Source organism: Colias eurytheme, chromosome 27, assembly GCF_061535395.1.
Source record: "Colias eurytheme isolate Ceu_HAF_F1 chromosome 27, ilColEury1 Martin Lab GWU primary, whole genome shotgun sequence".
NCBI lineage: Eukaryota > Metazoa > Arthropoda > Insecta > Lepidoptera > Pieridae > Colias > Colias eurytheme.
Window position 1 is genome coordinate 6711812 of NC_143006.1, and position 20828 is coordinate 6732639.

Consider the following 20828-nt stretch of genomic DNA (forward strand, 5'->3'; position numbering starts at 1 on the left):
GATGTACTGATATGTAGAGATAATAAATTCGATTAATGTCATTTACAGATATTGGGATTGATATCAAATAAAATCAATTAAAATTAACATAATTTAATTTTTATTATTGACATTGAAAAGTAAATTTCTTTACTCTTTTAATGTTTGGTGATTGTATATTGATTGAATTTTTTACCTGATTCCTTTTGCTTGATTTGTTTAAAAATAATTATAAACTACTAGCGGTCCGCCCCGGCATCGCCCGTGGTACCTACATGTTTAAACTATCCTATCTCTCAAGTTGGATCGAACTGCACATGGTGTGCGAATTTTATTATAATCGGTTAAGTGGTTTAGGAGTCCATTGAGGACAAACATTGTGACACGAGATTTATAAATATTAGAGATACATATCATAAAGGATATAAAAGATACTGTAATTAATAAAAATGGAAATAGATTAGGTCCAGACTTTTCCGTATTGCACTTTGTAACTAAACGATAAACTCAGATTTTGATTTCATAATCTGTCTGCTTTTTATCTATTATTAGATATGACCTAGCTTTTATCTGTATGATTATGTAAATAGGTAAAGAAAAACAATTATACGCTGTCTAGTATAGCATTGCATTCTCCTTCCTGAAACTATTTTGTAGTTGTTAGTCATCGTATTTTTGATATCAGCTTTGTCAATTACGAAACAAGATTTTAATTAGTAAATTAAATAAGAACCGTGTACCGTGTATTCTGTCTAATTTATTTATTTTTTACTTATATTCCTAAAGTATTTTATTTCCAAACACTTTTAAAAAGGAGTGTTTAAGATTTTAATTTTTAATCTACATAGAGCGCTTTTCTTTCACAAATATTTCTTAAGTTAAGATAGAAAAACAAAGTTTTAAATTTTTAAATCAAAGATTTTCTTTTCTAAGCATCGCCAATTACATTTTTAAGCAGTTACTAGGTGACCTTACTTTAACTGACATAATGCTATTTTTTGTAATTTAATTTTTCATTTCAAATGTTATAAAAATATTTAAAAATCTAAATGATATCGGTAAACTCGTTTTTAAGAAACCTCGTGGCGAAGTAGAGATTCATTTTTATATTTAAAAAAGATTTGTTTATATTAAGGCAAAGTCACGTTGCTTACAAAATATAAACAATAAACATACAGTTAAAAATCATTATTACATTATACTTATTAAAACTCTGATAAAAAATAGTTAATATATTTATCTATAGCTTTTTAAATCTTTTAGAGTACTTTCTCTCCCATTTAACTAGTTTTAATTATTCCCTCAAATTTCTCATCTTTGTCAAGTTATTTTTGCCGTTTAAACATGCTATGTTTTTGACTATATCCTTTACCTTCACGATCGCTACACGGTGAGATCGAATCAGACAAGTTTAATTGCATCACCTCACCCACCTTACAAAAATGGCGGAATTATGAATTTATCTAAATCACAATATTGGCACGCTCGTTGCTTGTGTTTCGGTGATATCTATATATAAGTATACATTATTTATTATCAACGTTATTTCTCATAATCATTCAGGATTCTTGGCAGTACAGTATTGTGGTGTGTAGTGTGCAATGGCCTCCTGTGTTCACTATGTATGTATTATTTTAACCGTGTTTATTATTTACGGCGTGGAATTAGTGTGTTTTTAAATTACAAAAAATCAAGGTGCTTTAGGATTGTTTTTTGGGGAGTTTTAGGGTTTTTTAGGTGATTAGTGAATATAACTTTTTTTAGGTATTTATTTTAGTAATTGAGTGTTTTGAAACGGTTTTTTATGTGTTTGTGTAATTAATAAAATCGTGGTGATGATGAATTATTCATAAAAAAAATTGTCGAATATTCAAATTAATTCAATTTTTTTAATACGAGTGCTGGTGTTGTTTACTATACCAGGCTTTTAATTGCTAATATACCTATAATAAGCTACTAATTAATTTAACTCAGTTGACAAAAGAAATAAACATTTGCATATTTCGTACAAAGTAATATAATTAATAATTTAAAGAAACATCATCATTTAAAACTCCACATTACATAAATAAATAATGGAACAAACAGATTAATAACCAATAAAATAAAATTTAACGATCAATCAATAAATAAGAAAATAGTCTCGTCTTTTGAACTTCATATACAATAACTTAACTATCTTGCTGTGGTACTTTTGTAGGTTATACATAAATAAAGCTAGGAGCTCTGAAGTTTAGACCTAGATCATATTATAATAAACTAGCGGTCCGCCCCGGCTTCGCCCGTGGTACATGTTTACGTTTTCTCTACATAAGAACCATCCTCGTACTTCAAGGAATATAATAAAAAAAGAATTATCGAAATCGGTTCAGCCGTTCTCGAGTTATGCGCTTACCAACACATTTTGCGATTCATTTTTATATATAAGATTATTCTTATATATAAAAATGAATCGCAAAATGATGTGATTATTCTTATATATAAAAACCGGCCAAGTGCGAGTCGGGCTCGCGCACAAAGGGTTCCGTAGCAGCAAATATAATAAATTACAGTTAAATCAACCTATCTCAAAAACTATAAGAGATACTTTGATCAAACCAAAAATCGTTGAAAGAGTTAATTAGCATGCATCACCTCTATTTTTTTTAGAATTTTATACTCCGTAGTTATAAAAATAGAGGGGGGGGGACATACTTTTTACGACTTTGAGAGCTGATATCTCAAAAACCGTTCACTTTAAGAAAAATGTTTTTTAGAAAACTTTATATCATTTTAAAAGACCTTTCCATTGATACCCCACACGGGTATGTACATCGAAAAAAAAAATTTCATCCCTCAGTTACATGTATGGGGGGCCCCACCCCCAATTCTTTTTTTTACTATTTAGTGTCATATTTTTGTAGCGGTTCATACAACACATATTCCCATCAAATTTCATCACTGTAGTACTTATAGTTTCCGAGTAAATCGGCTGTGACAGACGGACAGACGGACAGACGGACAGACGGACATGACGAAACTATAAGGGTTCCGTTTTTGCCATTTTGGCTACGGAACCCTAAAAATGAATCGCAAAATGTGTTGGTAAGCGCATAACTCGAGAACGGCTGAACCGATTTCGATAATTCTTTTTTTATTATATTCCTTGAAGTACGAGGATGGTTCTTATGTAGAGAAAACGTAAACATGTACCACGGGCGAAGCCGGGGCGGACCGCTAGTTTATAAAATAATTAAATAATATTTATTAGCAAATTTTACATATTCGGTTCACAATAATTATGCTCTGTCTTCTGAACTAGGTTATTACCTGTGTCTCAGAAATTAGTGCCTTCCCTTATTAGTTCATACAAATATTATTAAATAATTATACGTAAACAGAATAGGTACTTAGTATAGTTAATTAGGGCTGATTTTTCAATCCTTGGTTAATATTTATTCGTTGAATCTTAATTAATATTATAAAGCTGAAGAGTTTGTTTGTTTGAACGCGCTAATTTCGGGAACTACTGGTCCGATTTGAAAAATTCTTTCGGTGTGATAGCCCATTCTTCGACGAAGGCTATAGGCTATATTTCATCTCGCTAAGACCAACAGGAGCGGAGCACTGTGGGTAAAACCGCGGAGCACAGCCATAATCTTCTTATATATAAAAATGAATCGCAAAATGTGTTGGTAAGCGCATAACTCGAGAACGGCTGAACCGATTTCGATAATTCTTTTTTTATTATATTCCTTGAAATACGAGGATGGTTCTTATGTAGAGAAAACGTAAATATTATGTACCACGGGCGAAGCTGGGGCGGACCGCTAGTCTTCTTATATATAAAAATGAATCGCAAAATGTGTTGGTAAGCGCATAACTCGAGAACGGCTGAACCGATTTCGATAATTCTTTTTTTACTATATTCCTTGAAGTACGAGGATGGTTTTTATGAGAAAACGTAAATATATACCACGGGCGAAGCCGGGGCGGACCGCTAGTAGGGTAAAAGTGGGATAGATGCCCTACTTTTTGAAATAGCCTCATAATTTTAAATACATGAATCTTATACGAACACTTTGTATGAATATAGCTAGGTTAATTATCTGTTTTGAATTACTATATATATTTTTTATCCTATCATTTATAGATAATGTGTAATAAATATTTTTGTAGAACACCTTTTTTGAGGATAGATGCCTACCTAGTTGGATAGTTGCCCCACCATGAAAATACTAAGGAGGATAGATGCCTGCAGAGTGGGATAGATGCCTTACATACTCTATTAACGCGAAATCTAATAAAATTAATATGATAAACCAGCAAATGTCATGTTAACATAGTTGTTCTGTTGTCCAAGAATATACTTGCGCTCGCACTCCTTCTTTTCTTTTGTATTTTCGTGGCGTGGTTCTCCTACAATCAGTATAAGGACAGATCATTAATAAGTAAGTATACATAACAAAAAAAGCAAATTAAACGAGTAAAATCGGTTAATGTAGAGAAAACCTCTGACGCAATCAGGTAAAAATATAAACAGTACTTGTGATTATCGATAATAACATGTACATATGTATTGAGGGATAGATGCCCTTAGAGGCCCCTAAGGGCATCTATCCCTCGAAAAAAAAGGGGCAACTATCCTTTTTGATAAGGATAGCTGCCCCAGTATTTTTTTTATTAAATAAAAACAAAAGAGCCACTATTTTCACTTAGATTTGTACTTAATGAACCAGTGTATAGACATAATAAGAAATATAGTGAAATTTATTAATACTTATAAAGTTATGCAAAGGCAAATATCAACCTTTTTAAATTTTAACGTGTTCGTGAAGTTCACCGCGTATATTATAACACGCACTAGCGAAACACGTCTTCACCAAACAACAGCTCATGCGTACCCGAGGTGCGGGGTGATAGGAGCTCTTGTTTAAATCATTAATTCGTAGTCACGACTCTGGGAAGTGAGGTTTTTTGAAAATGAGGCATCTATCCCCGTGCGGCATCTATCCCACTTTTACCCTAATGTATAAAACTACCATTTCAAAAATGCATTCTTTGCCTGTCTTTGACAGTTTACGAGTGACAATTAAATATTACCGTGTAATACTTTATTGGGCGGATAAGTTTTAACCATGGATTGAAAAATCGGCCCATAAAGAATACAAATTACTAATTATAAATATATGACGATACATGAAATGGACAGGTCTGTGGGACAGGTATATATGTATAAATAAGAATAGGTTACAAGAATAAATTAAATTTGAGAGTCTAATTCTACATAACAAGGTATTCATTTCATCTGAAAATGTATTTGCTATCCATTCACAAATTAATAAAATGTTACTATAGCCAAAATACAATAATAGTTACTATAGCCAAAATACAATAATATTATTAATCTTTTGGTTTGTTTGGTAAAGAAGTCGCGGCTCATTCCAGAAACGACTCGACCGATTTTTGTAAAACTTTTATCTAAACCTGTGTAAATGTTTAAACAAAAGAATTTTCGGTTTTGAAATAAACTAAGTACGATGTAGTATTTTTCAGCCGTTTATTTATTTAGTTTTCTTGTTCTATACTATGCATATTTAAACAATAAAACCGTAATTTTAAAGCGAGTGAAAAAACCAAATGCATTTGAAAACAAAAATTATATTTGTATTATGTATGTTCCTCTTATTTAAAGTATCAATCGTCTTGTAACCACTAAACAAAAAAAATATAGCTATGTAGTATTTGATATTGTTACACTTAAAAAGTAGAGGTTCTTTATCCATACTAATACAATTATAAATGCGAAAGTAACTCTGTCTGTCTGTCTGTTACTCAATCACGCCTAAACTACTGAACCAATTTTCATGAAATTTGGTATGGAGATATTTTGATACCCGAGAAAGGACATAGGCTACTTTTTATTCTGGGAAAATGACGCAATCCCGGAAATCCCACGGGAACTGGAACTATGCGGGTTTTTCTTTGACTGCGCGGGCGAAGCCGCGGGCGGAAACCTAGTACAGTATAAAATTTCAAAGAAAAATATTTTACAGATTTGAGGTGTTTCTTTATAATAAGTTAATAAGCTAATAGAGCAATGATAATATCATTATTTTTTTAATTCTATAAAGTTTTAATCCCCGTGCGCTTCATAAAAAGTCTCATCAAAATAGGATGTACCGTTTAAGAGATACACCTATACAATAACATTGGTTTTATTTAACCTTACTTTTATGAGAAGTTATTTATTTATAGATATACTACAGCAGTCTATTAGTAACAGAATTGTTTACATATTATCTCGCTTATCTAAATCATCTGTTTTCATTTATTATAGTTTAATAAATCTGCTGCTATAAGAAATCCATACTATTTATAATATTACTAGTGGTGCGCCCCGGCTTCGCCCGTGGTACCTACATGTTTAAACTATCCTATCTCTCAAGATGGATCGAACTGCACATGGTGTGCAAATTTTATTATAATCGGTTAAGTGGTTTAGGAGTCCATTGAGGACAAACATTGTGACACGAGATGTATATATAATGCGAAAGTAACTCTGTCTGTCTGTCTATTACTCAATCACGCCTTAAATTTTTAAAATCGGACAAGTAGTTCCTGAGATTAGCGCGTTCAAACAAAACTCTTCAGCTTTATAATATTAAGTATAGATTACACTAAAAAATAATTTTTAAAATTCGGTTTAGGACCGATATTTCTATGCTTGGATAAAACTTATTCGTATACCTATTACACGATAATATTAAAATGCCACGTAAACTGTCAAATACGGGCAATTATTAGAATACGTTTTTAAAATGGTAGTTTTATACTTTATTCGACGAATAAATTTTATCCAAGCATTGAAAAATCGACCCTTAGTAGATCTAGAGATAACTCCCTACAAAAATCACAATCTCTTATTTTATAAGTGGTATATACTATATAACATGTTTACGCTACGTGTTATTAGGGTTAAAGGTTCGAATATCAGTAGAGGCAAAAATCGTTAGATATAATTAATATTATACTTAATGTTTTTCTTCTGATATTGAAAATTAATAACTAGTAGGATTATGAAATTTTAAGCCGGAAAAAATATACCTGGTAATATCTATGTGTACACAAAATTAACTGTAAAATTTTCAGCCGCAATGAAGAAAAAACTTTTCAATATATTTAGCTAGACAAGCTTACCGCCCGCGGCTTCGCCCGCATCTAAAACCTAATAAATTATATACCTTCCTCTTGAATCACTTTATCCATTAAATAATCCGTTGAAAGCGACTTTGTTTTATACTATGTAGTGATAGTGGAGACGCTTTATTTCTTATATGTATAAGCATTAAGCATTGTAATCATTAAAAATCGATTATAATCTTAGACTTCTAGTTTAAAACAAGAATTTCAAGTTAAATTTAAGTAAATAATCTACGATAATATATTATAATGATCTAAAACTACATTTAATTAGATTTTTTTGTACAAAAAATAATATATTTATTTCTCTCAATTGACAACCCTAACGCAGCCATAACATGAGTTATCAATATTTTAAAAGTTCCGGCTATTTATCTCTCTAACGAGATGAACTTGAATTTAAGTCAACGATACGTCGCCCGAGTAACGACTAACGGATAAAATTATTTAAAAGGTCAAGCGTGTGTCGGGTCAGCGTCTTTACAAACTATACATAGCCAGAACACAACCATAGGCTCATGTTTATATTGTAATGCAGTTTTTAAGTCTGCGATAATAATATACGTACACGAATTTTGCGAAATATCATGAAAAAAAGAAATCACAACAATTTTCCTACGGTTTATGGCCGGATTAAGTGGGTTAAGTGGGAGAAAGTGGGTAGAATGTATTAGCGCGTTAATATTGTAATAACACCTTTTTTGTAACTACATTCTTGTAAATAAATGAAATTTGAATTTGATTATTTAGAATGGAGGTAGAGTAAACGGTAGAGTAGAGTGGTAGAGTACTAACTATCCTACTTACTATCCTACCTTATCCTACCTACTAATGTTACCATTGGTAGAGTAGAGTACTAAAACTTCTACTAAAACTGGTAGACTTTCTACTGAGAACAAGTAGAGTAGTATGCTAGTTCATTCTACCTTTTACCTTACCCGTGTACAGCACCCATTGTCCGAAACCTATAAATACTTCAAAATATAATCAGCATCATTACAGGCTTTGAGCTATTTTTAAATAAATATATTCTAATCAGTATGGCTTGGCACAATTAATTAATTAGATATTGTACGAATTTCTGATAAAAATGATAACATAAATTGTTAAGCGTAACTAGTTCATTCTTTATTTTTCTGATTCGATATTTTTTTTTCTTTTATTTAATTCAATCACTACATAGTATAAAACAGAGTCGCTTTCTCTGTCCTTATGTCCCTTTGTATGCTTAAATCTTTAAAACTACGGAACGGATTTTGATGCGGTTTTTTTAATAGATAGAGTGATTCAAGAGGAAGGTTTTAGTATATAATTTATTACGTTTTAGACAAAGTGGGCGAAGCCGCGGGCGAAAAGCTAGTAAATTATATACTAAAATCTACCTTGAGAATCACTCTATTTAAAAAAAAAACGCATTAAAATCCGTTGAGTAGTTTTAAAGATTTAAGCGTACAAAGGGACATAGGGACAGAGAAAGCGACTTTGTTTTATTCTATGAAGTGATCAATATATCTGTACAATGCAATCATTTTATGAGTTTGAGCTTGTTTTTTTTAAATTTTTCTATCACAAAATAATCTATCTACATAATGTTTTGCTTTGATAACAAATCATGAGATTTTTATCATATTTTCTCTTAAGTTTATCATTTTATCGAAACAGAGTGAATAGAATAGAATAGAATAGAAAAACATTTATTCCCAAAAAATGATACAGTACATTAAATTACAGACAACACTTATAACTAAAAAAAAAGTAAGTATAACATTACATGTAGACGTAATAATATTATATTATATCTGTATCACCTCAGGGAAAGGGAATACTGACTCAGCATAAATGTTACAGCTGAGGCTGTAACGCTGTTATTCTGTCAGCACCATAATAAATAAAGAGTCGAGTGACTGTAAAGAGTATAATTCTAATGTAGGGATTACGGACTAAAATTATGGTATAAAATATATTATATTAAAGTATGAAAGTTTTGATGTCAAAAATAAGTATGGACATAGTTTGCCAGTCAGAGAGGAAAATCGGCTAAGTGAGTTGAGAGGAAAACGAGATCAGCAATTAAAATGTGTAGAATTAAAATGAAAGAGTGTAGAATTTATGAATTAATACTGCTAGCACCAAGTAGAAGAAGTTAAAGATATTATTAAGATAGTTAAAGATTTCAACACAACACAAAAAATTATATATATAAAATAGTTAAATTAGGGATAGATGTTCATTAAATGGCCAATAGATTATAGCATTAACTAGATGATTATTAAAAACAAAAAAAAAATGCTAATAATGACAAAAGGTAGATTACTTATGTAGACTGTTTCTGGATAATAAGAAAATAAGCTTTCAATTTCTTTTTAAAAGTGTCCCTTGATTGAGAATTTCGAATGGGAGGCGGGATATCATTCCAGCACTTCGTAGCAAGAAATCTAAAACTTCCTCTAAAGGCAGCCGTTTTGTATTTAGGAACAGAAAATATATTTGTGCATGACCTACATTCACTTGAAGCTTTGGAGGTCCGCCATATAAGTTTATCATACAAGTAAGAAGGTTGTTTAAATTTTAATAGGGTAAAAGCCGGATAGTTGCGCCAGTGGGATACTTGCCGCAGTTTCGAATACACTATGTTACGGACATTAGTGGCAATAACGCTTTACTATAGTTGTAAGTACCCCTCCCGCAGACCTCAGTGCCACGTCAATCGTTTGTGTAGACGCACGCGTTTCATCTGTGCGAGCGAAATTGTTCCGCGGTGAAACTTCGATAGGCGTTGAAACTATATTGGTAAGTCATTTGTATTGAATATTTTTGTTACTAATTGTGATTTCAATATAGTTTATGTTTCTTTGCGTGCATTAGACTTTAAATTATACTGTTAATTACATTTTATTGCAAAATATTGTTGATTTATTTCGCAAATAAAAAGGGCAAATATCCGTATCAAAAAGGATAGTCGCCTTAGAAATTTGTGCGGATAGTTGCTCTCGGGGCAACTATCCGCAACTACAAATTCTTTCACTAGCAAATATTAATATTATTGCATTTTTATTGGTAATAAGGCATCTCCGTGCCGGTACAATATTCATTTCGCTATTTTTTTATTTAACTTCCAGGAAAATACCCTGTCCTTGATTTTGAAAATGAAAAAAGACTAGTGACTCATATACTAAAGCTCGGAGACGCAGGATTTCCTCCTGAAAGAAATACAATTCGTCAGCTAGCTTACCAGTTTGCCGAAAATTTGGGGTTAAACCATAACGGCTGGGCCACAGTGGTTAAAAAGCTTTCTGGAAAGAAATCCCGAAATAGTTTTGAGGCAAGCTGAGGGTTTATCAATTGAAAGAGCGAGGGGTCTCAACAAGAAGACGTTGCAAAATTTTTTGATCTACTTATTACCTGTCTTAACTGAGAATGAATTGCTGGTTAAACCAGATGGAATATTTAATATGGATGAAACTGTATTGCATGCGATGTGGAAAGATGAAATCCCTCGCTTCTGATGATTAATGCCAAAGTTGATTGCCTTATTCTTCTTCTATCTTTAAGATAAATATCAATAATTTTACTAATATGTGATTATAACTAATTTAGAGGCTATTTTTGTTATATTGTTATAGTTTTATAGCAAAAAAATGTATAATGTTGATTAGTTCTTAATTAAAAAGCAAAACAAATAATAAAGACTGATTAAGTGAATTGATATAAATTTGTTTTTATTTTAAAAAAATATTGTGAGGCATCTATCCCCCCACGAGGCAAGTATCCTCTGAAGTATTATTTACGATAGGCAACTATCCGCTAGATTAGGCAACTATCCTTCATTTGAGAGGTCAAATAAAACAGGATTTACTCAAAACCTTTAATAATTATGTTTAATAAAATAGGCTAATATGATGGTTTAAAGACCTATCTTTTGATATACATGTTTCATTATTCTTATTAAGTACATAATTTTTCATAATATAGCTTTTATGAAAAGTGGCGCAACTATCCGGCTTTTACCCTACGTCAAAAAGGAGACTAGCAAAGTAAAGCTGTTGCCGGTTTTTCATGTTAAGTAGGTTATGCGTGTTTAAGTATGGTGAAATGTGTGTTCTTGGAGGGATCTGAAAGCAATATCTTGCACAAGCATTTTGCACTCTCTGTAGAAGACGTTGTGTTCTTTGAAGCAAACAAGGACCGTAAACTGCCAGAGCATAGTTTAATTTGGACAAGACCAGAGACTCACATAAACGTATGCGCATATCTTCACATAAGAAATTACGAATTTTATATAAAACTTTAATACGATAAAAGCAATTTCGAGTAACGTTTAAGACATGGGCTTCAAATTTCAAATTATTATCCATTTCAATACCGAGGTTGCGCACCTGATTGACACATTCGAGAGGTAAGTTATCGATACAAATTTTAGGTTTTAACTGTGATAAACAATTGACCTGTTTTTTGGAACCAACGATCATGAATTTAGATTTTATCGGATTTAACACTAAAGAGTTATTATTAGACCAACATGAAATATTATTTAAATCCGAATTAAGTTTCGAGATAGTCTCATCAAAATTGTCCCTGCTGATAGGAATGAGAAGCGAAGTGATTTTGGTATTCGATTTTATATAAGCAGGTGATCAATATTAACCCGCCATTGGTGACCTCATATGTCTGTGAGACCGGGCAGTTAAAGAAACCCAAATATTTTTGTCACCGTTTATCGAATTGCATTGTGATTTCGAGTAGCTGCCTAATTTCGCGCCCCCTACCCTACCCCTACCCCACGACAGCGACGCGGGCGCACGTTACTGAGTTTTGGCCAAAACCCGGTGCGTGAGACCGGCGTCACCAACTAAGTAAGTAAAATGGTTATTGTGTATTTTTTTTATTTTACTTATTTTGATAAAGCTATTGTTATAATTTATAGTTTAATCATATAATTCTATTATTAGTAAGCGTTTTGCTAGATTTGATCGATATTTTACAAGAAATTCCGTGTTTTTGTTCAAATTGTGAACACTGTTTCAGCATGTCTTACGAAAGTATTCAGTGTCATCTCGAGGCTTTTTTGCAAGAAGCAGTATCTGATGAGGACAGATTACAAACGTCATCGGAAAGTGAATCTGGAAGTGACTTCGAACCAGATCGCACGTAGTACCAATAACTTGCTCTAGTTGTTTGGCTGTTGAAGATGAGTGATTTTAGTATTGTATATTTTTTTTTTGGTCGAAGTATTACCATTTATGTTACTTCATTTTATGTTTTCAGTGTCATAAGACTGACTAAGCCTAATTTTACTGTTAAATAATTAAGATTGATGCTTTATTTTTGAGTTTTAAAAAAACTTTGTTAAAATACTTGACAATTTTAGTTATTTCAAATATGTTGTCTTATGCTAATAAAAGAGATTTGATTTATTAAATACCTATGTTTTATTGACAATAAAAGATCAAATTTTATATCTATCCCAATGAAAAGTAGCATGAACCGTAAATTACAGATAAACTCGTAGTCAAAAACCCCGGTGCGTGAGACCGGGGTCACCAACGCTGTAAGTCAAATTCACGTCACCAATGGCGGGTTAAATAATACTTGAGATTACATGATATTATAATAAAGATAATTGTAATACGTAAATTTGTCGTCGTAGTAAAATTTTGCGACGTAGATAATTTATTTTTGTAGGTACATACATACATTACTTACTTAGGTTAGATTTTGACGATTGACACAATAATTCGTTTTTTAACTAAATAAATAAAACCACCTTCAAATTATCTAAAATAAACCAAATTTAAATGATACCACATAGCACATGTCAGATACTACGTATCAATTAAAAAAAAGATCAAAATCGGTTCAGCCAGTTAAATTCTGAGGTAACAAAAATACAGTCGAATTGAGAAGCTCTTTTTTTTATGTGGGCTAAAAATTATTAAGAAAATAACCAATTATACCTGTTAGTTAAGTCTTTTGCTTTTTATCCCGAAAATCCCACAAGAACGGGAACTATGCGGCATTTTCTTTAAAAAAAACCCATACCCGAGGCTAAAATAAAAACCCATTCGGTACCTACCTATTTATTATTTTGCATTAGTACAAAACAATACCCCCTTTTAATCAATATCAGTTAACTAATTTATTAATGTCACCGTTTACTACATTTACTATGACACAAAAACGTCAAAATTATCAATTCTATTTCAAATAACTCATCCTTATTTGTTTTGATAACTCATTGAGGAAAATTATCAACAACAATATTATTGTTATTATATTTAGTGGAGATTCTTCGTGTCGAAGGGATGGAAAGCTTTGGGATGATGAATTTATTTTTAATTATTATTCAAAAAATCCCTTTACTTTTATTGATTAGGGCCCTGCCTGCTTTCGGGATTGGTGAAACTTAGTGTTAAAAAAAAACTAACAAAAATTATTTAACTGCTTTTTTGATGCACAAAATAAACAACTTTCGCGTTAGAGCTGTCGTCGGATCTACCTATATAACTATCTTAATACTATTATAAAGGCGAAAGTTTGTAAGGATGTATGGATGTATGGATGTTTGTTACTCTTTCACGTAAAAACTACTGAACCGATTACAATGAAATTTAGCACACATATAGAGGGTAACTTGGATTAACACATAGGATAGGTTTTATCCCGGAAATCCCACGGGAACGGGAACTATGCGGGTTTTCCTTTGAAAACGCGGGCGAAGCCGCGGGCGGAAATCTAGTATCTAATAAGAATATATTATAAATTACACTAATATTGCTCTTTGTCAACTAATTTATTATTTAGTCTATTAACACTGAAATAAAAACACGTGTTAATTTATTTTGTCCAATTATATTGTTCTGCGAAGTTATGTAAACAAAAACAAGGGGCAAAGACCGGATATCGGGAATAGGTGAAAGTACACAAGATAAATAGGTCCAAAAAATAGACGCAAATCGAGAAAATGCGCAATATGTAAACGTGACAACATGATTCAATCGTATTTTCTTTCGTGACTGCCTGTGACTGCCTCAAAAAAGAAGCAAATTGAAAAATCGCTGTAACAAAAAGTACACACACAGGGTCCCATGTATAATATTAGTGTACCAAATAAAATACCTCAAAGGAGGTTATAGTTTTGCTTACGCTGAGTACGTAAATTCCATACGCATCTTTTTTTCGAATAGATTAATTCTTAAAACTCTATATGTACATTGTACACCCTTTAGTTTCTGTGATCTGTGGTGTACACTGTACAACCCGCCCAACTATGTGTGCATGTACTAGTGTACACACGTAAGAAGTGAAACTTCTATAAGACCTTATTTTTCAAAATAATAATTTACTATATGCAACTCAATTATAACGAAAAAATGTTACACAAAATTTTTTTCCAACCCCGATAAAGAAGTTTCACTTCATGAAAAATAAGCTGCAGCATAAAGCTACAAAACAATAAATAAATAAATATATAAATATATTATGAGAAACAATTAGTCCGGTGCATGCGTACTTTGTGACCTAAAAATTAGTAACATATTTAGGTTACATAATAAATAATATCGTCGTATCTTCAACGAAAAAGCGAAAAGCGCTAATTGTTTATATTATTATCGTCTACGTTAAATTGATTTATAATTGAATTGTTTTTATTTATTCTTGATAAAATAATTTCAATTTAGGAAACTTCGTGGAAATATATTTTGTTCCATAATAACTTAGTTTTCATGAGAATCTGCAAATTGCTTTTTGTTATTACATTATGCTGAAACACAAATTAAATTTCTCCCAAAATGTGACTTAGAAATAAACGTTTTATTATGGCTCAGAAATTTAATATCAACCGGTATAAGATTAAAAAAAAATGGTTGTCTGTTATGTAAAGCTTACTGACGATAGTTGAACGTGACAACGTCCGATTGTGCTTCTTTGTCGCTCGTTCCGCGCTCTCGCTTGCACTTCAAGCCTTACATGGAACGCCTCAGAGCGAGGTAACGCCGCATGAGTCATGTTTTTTCATGCGTGCAGCCGGCTCTATCGAATTATAAGACGTTGTCACGTCAAAAAAATCATATTATTTGCTGAGATTCGCCAATTAATCGAGTAATGAGTAGCCTCTGTGATCACATTTCATAAGTGTGTTCAGCTGTTTTTGCTTATAAAATCGTTTCATCCATCTCTATCACGTTTATAACATTAATAGAAAGTCAGAAGAAAGAATTTTTTTTTCTATTCCTTAAACTTAAACTTTATTAAGCATTTGAATAAAATAACACTTAAAATAAAGTAGGAATACAGTCAAGAATATAACGAAAACTTCAGAGATATCGTATTTTAAATTTAAAATATCTATATCAATTTAAAAGATATTTTATATCTTAATTGATGAAAATACTTCCCTTGTACGTGGAAGAATTAGTGTCACATTTATCAAGACCTAATTATCATCTTAATTACATTAAATGATTGCAATCGAATTATCTGATTAATGTAATAGGTATAATTAAAATTAATACTTTGAATATTTTATAATTTAAGCATACAGGGGTTCAGAACTCCTGTAGGGTTTAATTTTTGCTAAGTTCGTTATAAAAGTATACATTATAAATGTATAAGTATAATTATATATTTCAAAAAGGAACACATTAATCAAGTTATTTATCTATTAATTGTCTTTCTACTGCGTTTAATCAATTTTGTACATGAGCTTTAAGCGAAGTTTAAGCGTAATTGACTAAAAAGCATTCACAATTAGGTACTTACAATGTTCAACAAAACTTGGCAAAATAATTTTACCCATTTGTTCAAAATTATAAAACCTATTATAATTTTATAATAGACTCTAGAGGGTGTGAAATCCATCTCTATTATGTTCTAGTGTGTATTTCTGAGTCAACAAATTTGTAGGTACACCAAAGTCTTGTAATCTTAAAGCTTTCCTGGGCTTAGACACATTGCACCAATATATTATTTTTCCTATACAGCATTAAAACTTTCTAATTTACTTACTATAACCCTTTCTACACCCTAAAATTTCTTTCCACCAATGGCCACCTTGGCCAACAATGGACCAATCATGTCAAATTAGGGCACGCTTGTTTTCTATTGTCCCCGAATTAGGTTATTTTTTGGGTCATTGCGAAACAAAGAGATACTTATCGAAGCACCTTTGACATGCCATGATATAATAAACAATCATATTATTTGCTCGGAGGTACCCATGGTACTTATCAGCCGATAATGGAAATTGGGTTACATTGATTGCGAATCATTGGCAATTAATATCGCATGTTTATTATTGATCTGACTGATAAATAATTACCTAACTGTATTTAATAGCACTGATTTGTTAATTGGCTTTTTATTTAAATTAAAATGAGGTTTCAATTCTTATCGATGTAGGAAATACCTACGGCTTTTTTTAATAAGTTATTAAGTGAATATAATATATTATGTATTATTTTAACCTATCTACATTCTTATTTTAGGGTAACCGACACCAAATCATACCTACAGTAAAATGGTTAAAAGATAGGGTGGTTTTTATACATATTTGACTACCTATGAGAAACTGTATTAGATTGCGATTTTTATCAAGTTTTCATTCTTCTTTTATTAACTACCTAGAATAGATACCTATAAATTAAGAAGTGAAATTAATTGAATATTTAAAATCATATACTTTGTAAATACGATAATCATTTTATATTATCTATAAATCTATTCTGAACCCTTAGTACGACTCGCACTTGACCATTTAATTTATGGGAGCAAACGATCAAATGCGTCATCAATTATATTAATGATAAACATTTCAAACTTAATATATTTTGTTGCAAAATAGAGTCAGTATAAAAAATAAATAAATAAATAACTTTAATATGATCACAAATACCTACTAGTAATATTTTTTTTATAATAACATGAACTAAATGTATAATAAACAATTTGTACAGTACGTACTTAAAAATTTTTTTAATAGTTTATAAAATTATAACGTAATTTATGGACGCCCCCTAACTATAAAATAAAATAAAATACATATAACTAATTTATTCATATAATTTATATTTTCTTTGTATTTACAGAAAATCGCAATGATCAGCATTGTTCTGCTGATTTGCATATCGAGCCTCATCCGGGAATCGAACGCCATGCCTCCGTGGTTGTCTAAAAACAGCGGTGTCTTCACTGCTTCAGCGGAATGTCACACCGATGTAAGTATTTTTTTATAAATACATAGTATATAATACTACAATAATATACTAGCTGTGCCCCGCGGTTTTACCCGTATTTCTCCGCTCCTGTTGGTCTTAGCGCGATGATATGTATGTAGCCTATGACCTTTCTCGATAAATGGGCTATCTAACACCGAAATAATTTTTCAAATAAGTAAGTTAAAAATTTAGAAATTAAATTTTTTTAACGCTGCAGTGTGGGAAACGTCTGGAAAATAATATAATAAATCGCGTTTAAAATCCGTTAAAAATCCTTCATTTCTAAATGTATAATACTCGCGTAAAATCATACACTAGAAAATACTAAGTTAAAAATTGTTTGTAAAATTCAATTTTCTGCCTTATCTGACCATCTCTTCAGACCATAGGTCTAAGATCCGAATATATAGGTCAACCTTCACCGGAATGATAATAGAAAGAGACCAATTTTATAATAAATGTAGTCGATTAAAAAATCTATTAAAGATGGGTTTGCTGGAAAAATCCTGGACGGGATATTTTAATTAATTTTTAAAAAAATTTTTTTTAATTAATTGCAGTACTTATCAAGATAATAACAAAAAATTATAATAGACTTGAAGTATGAAACCTACAGAATGTGCAGCCATAGGGTTTCTAATATTTACCTTGACAAACTGCTAGGTTGGCAGGTATATACAGGCATGTCCGTACCGTTTTTTTTTTTTACTTTCACTTGATGGGATGATAGAAAAAAATATATATCAGCATGAGCGCTGTTTTATAACAAAATTGTTTATTGTTTCAACACTTTAAAAAAATATTTTTTAATAATTAACTAAAAATATCCTGTCCAGGATTTTTTCAGCAAACCCATCTTTAATATATTTTTTAATCGACTAATTATAAAATTGGTCTCTTTCTATTATCACGCCGGTGAAGGTCGACCTATGTTCGGATCTTCTACTATAGAAGAAGCCTATTTTCATCGAACAAAATATTTGCCTAACGTATATACATAAAAACCATAAGTATGTTTGATTGACAATATAACGATAGACACAATTGGACCACATTGTCAAAACACTGACATTGACCCCCTGGCTTACTTGATTAATTGGACTGATAATTATCTTTTTATCAGAAAATATTTAATATTTCGTTTAATATTATCATTTTTATTGGGTTACTACGGCGTTCCTTCATTTTTATTTATGGTATTTCTATCTTTAGTATATAGGATTTATCACAATAAATTATGTTTATTTTTTATATGGTTTTAAATTTATGTTATGGGTTCATGCTATGCAATAGCTTTACCGCGACAGTCCCCGAGTGCCACACGTCTTTTATTTTTAGAATTTTCACGATTTGAGATTATCTAATAATTATTTATCGAAGTTAAATACCATCAGCGGCAGAACTTCGATAGTTAAACAATTTCAATTTTCATTGGTAAATGTAATGAATTTACTCTTTTCTTTCTTACTCCTTTGTTCTCTTCGGAGTAATCCTATTAATATTAGATATAAATGTGAAAGTTTGGATGGATGTTTGTTACTCTTTCACGCAAAAACTACTGAACCGATTACAATGAATCTTCAATTCAATTAGCACACATATAGAGGGTAACTTGGATTAACGCATAGAATAGGTTTTATCCCGGAAATCCCACGGGAACGGGAACTTTGCGGGTTTTCCTTTGAAAACGCGGGCGAAGCCGCGGGCGGAAAGCTAGTTAATAATAAATAGATCTCGAATAAATGTGTTTTCTTTCTTTCATAATATTTATATAGTAAAAATCTACGCTAAGTGCGTACGTGCGTTTAAACATGTATAGATATTAGTACTAAAGATACTGCATAATAAAGGTATATCATATTATCTCTATAATTGTTCCTTTGTAATTTAATTATCAATTAAAATTCACAGGCTACTTTTTCGAATACCACAAATGAAATAAACTTAATAACTATCTTGTTTTATTACACCACTAGGTTTCCGCCCGCGGCTTCGCCCGCGCAGTCAAAGAAAAACCCGCATAGTTCCCATTCCCGTGGGATTTCCGGGACTGCGTCATTTTCCAGGGATAAAAAGTAGCCTATGTCCTTTCTCGGGTATCAAAATATCTCCATGCCAAATTTCATGAAAATTGGTTCAGTAGTTTAGGCGTAATTGAGTAACAGACAGACAGACAGAGTTACTTTCGCATTTATAATAATAGTATAGTATGGATTCCATAGATTTTTATCTTTCAAAGATTCATCATTGATCTTTTTTTTGTAAGTGGGGAAATGTAATCTATTTCCTAAACTATTAATAAATCTAAAATTTAATAATTATTATTTTTACAGGACGAGCTGCTAGACCTCTGCCAGAGATGTGCCAAATTAACAAAATCACGGCTCGCCTACCCGGCATGTTGTTCCACGGACCTCCAGGCCAGAAAATGGTGCTCAGACTATGTTTACTTCGGCAGGGGACAGTATGACTTCTATTTAATTTAGAAGTTACATACGTTGAAGGAAAATCTAATTGGCCCCATAGTATTAAAGAAATTATGATGCTCAATCTGCTAAAAGTAAGCAGTGTTTTAAGTGATTGACTTTTTTTTTGTAAGAAATTTCTTTTGTGTTCGCAATACTTGTGCTGAACTAAATGCAATGTATTGTGTGTAAAATATCGTAAAGAATGTATTTTTTTAAAAGTTCATGAGAATTATATTTTTGTATATTAGCAACAGTAGCTGAAATGACAACTCTATAATGGTAAAAATTTGAACCCGCATCTTTTCGCGCCAAACTGGGGCGGATGCTGATAGATTTTTTCTATTCTTTATAAACTTATATGAATAAAGCATTTGAATGCCGTAAAACCAAAAATATTCAACTCTATAATAGTTTAATTAATACATGGATGTAGTATCTCAAAGATACATTTGGATTATAACGATAAAGCGTACAAGCTCAAATATACCTTAAACCAACGAGATAAAGCCCAATTTGGCACTAATCTTTGAATAGTGTTTTGTCAGAATTCGCTAAAAATATTTTTATTATCGTTAACACCTAATAAAGTGTGTAATAGACTTATCTATACAATAATATCTAAATATCTACTAGAGATATACTTATCCGGATTTAATCGGTTTAACAAGAAATAATTGGCTTGTTATTTGTCAGAAATTTCGATTCGCAATGTTCTAAAAAAAACTCTGAAATAAGTATTTTTGTTTTAAATTTATTATTTACTAGCGGTCCGCCCCTGCTTCGCCCGTGGTACATATTATTTACGTTTTCTCTACATAAGAACCATCCTCGTACTTCAAGGAATATAATAAAAAAAGAATTATCGAAATCAGTTCAGCCGTTCTCGAGTTATGCGCTTACCAACACATTTTGCGATTCATTTTTATATATAAGAAATAAGCGAACATTATGAAATTCGATTGAGCAAATTGTATTATTTTATGTA

The 20828-nt window shown here is 31.3% G+C and overlaps 1 protein-coding gene and 1 long non-coding RNA gene across 2 annotated transcripts; both read left to right on the forward strand.

Annotated features, from left to right (window-relative positions):
• The first annotated feature begins 1539 nt into the window (after window positions 1–1539).
• Window positions 1540–20064, forward strand: LOC149896956 (uncharacterized). Its single transcript, XM_090117041.1, has 3 exons — window positions 1540–1601; window positions 17247–17375; window positions 19709–20064. Exons 1-3 carry the CDS (start codon window positions 1581–1583, stop codon window positions 19859–19861), a joined length of 303 nt encoding a protein of 100 aa, XP_089973167.1. The 5' UTR covers window positions 1540–1580; the 3' UTR covers window positions 19862–20064.
• On the forward strand, window positions 9740–10873 carry LOC149896957 (uncharacterized). Its single transcript, XR_016458297.1, has 2 exons — window positions 9740–9951; window positions 10281–10873. It is a non-coding gene; the product is annotated as an uncharacterized LOC149896957 (long non-coding RNA).
• Window positions 20065–20828: the final 764 nt, after the last annotated feature.

Excerpts from the sequence above, each read along its gene's own strand:
- LOC149896956 (XM_090117041.1), top strand. The coding sequence starts at position 1,581 with ATGGCCTCCTGTGTTCACTAT. Across the intron at positions 1,602-17,246 it reads TGGCCTCCTGTGTTCACTAT|AAAATCGCAATGATCAGCAT; the intron begins GTATGTATTATT and ends TTGTATTTACAG. Across the intron at positions 17,376-19,708 it reads CAGCGGAATGTCACACCGAT|GACGAGCTGCTAGACCTCTG; the intron begins GTAAGTATTTTT and ends TTATTTTTACAG.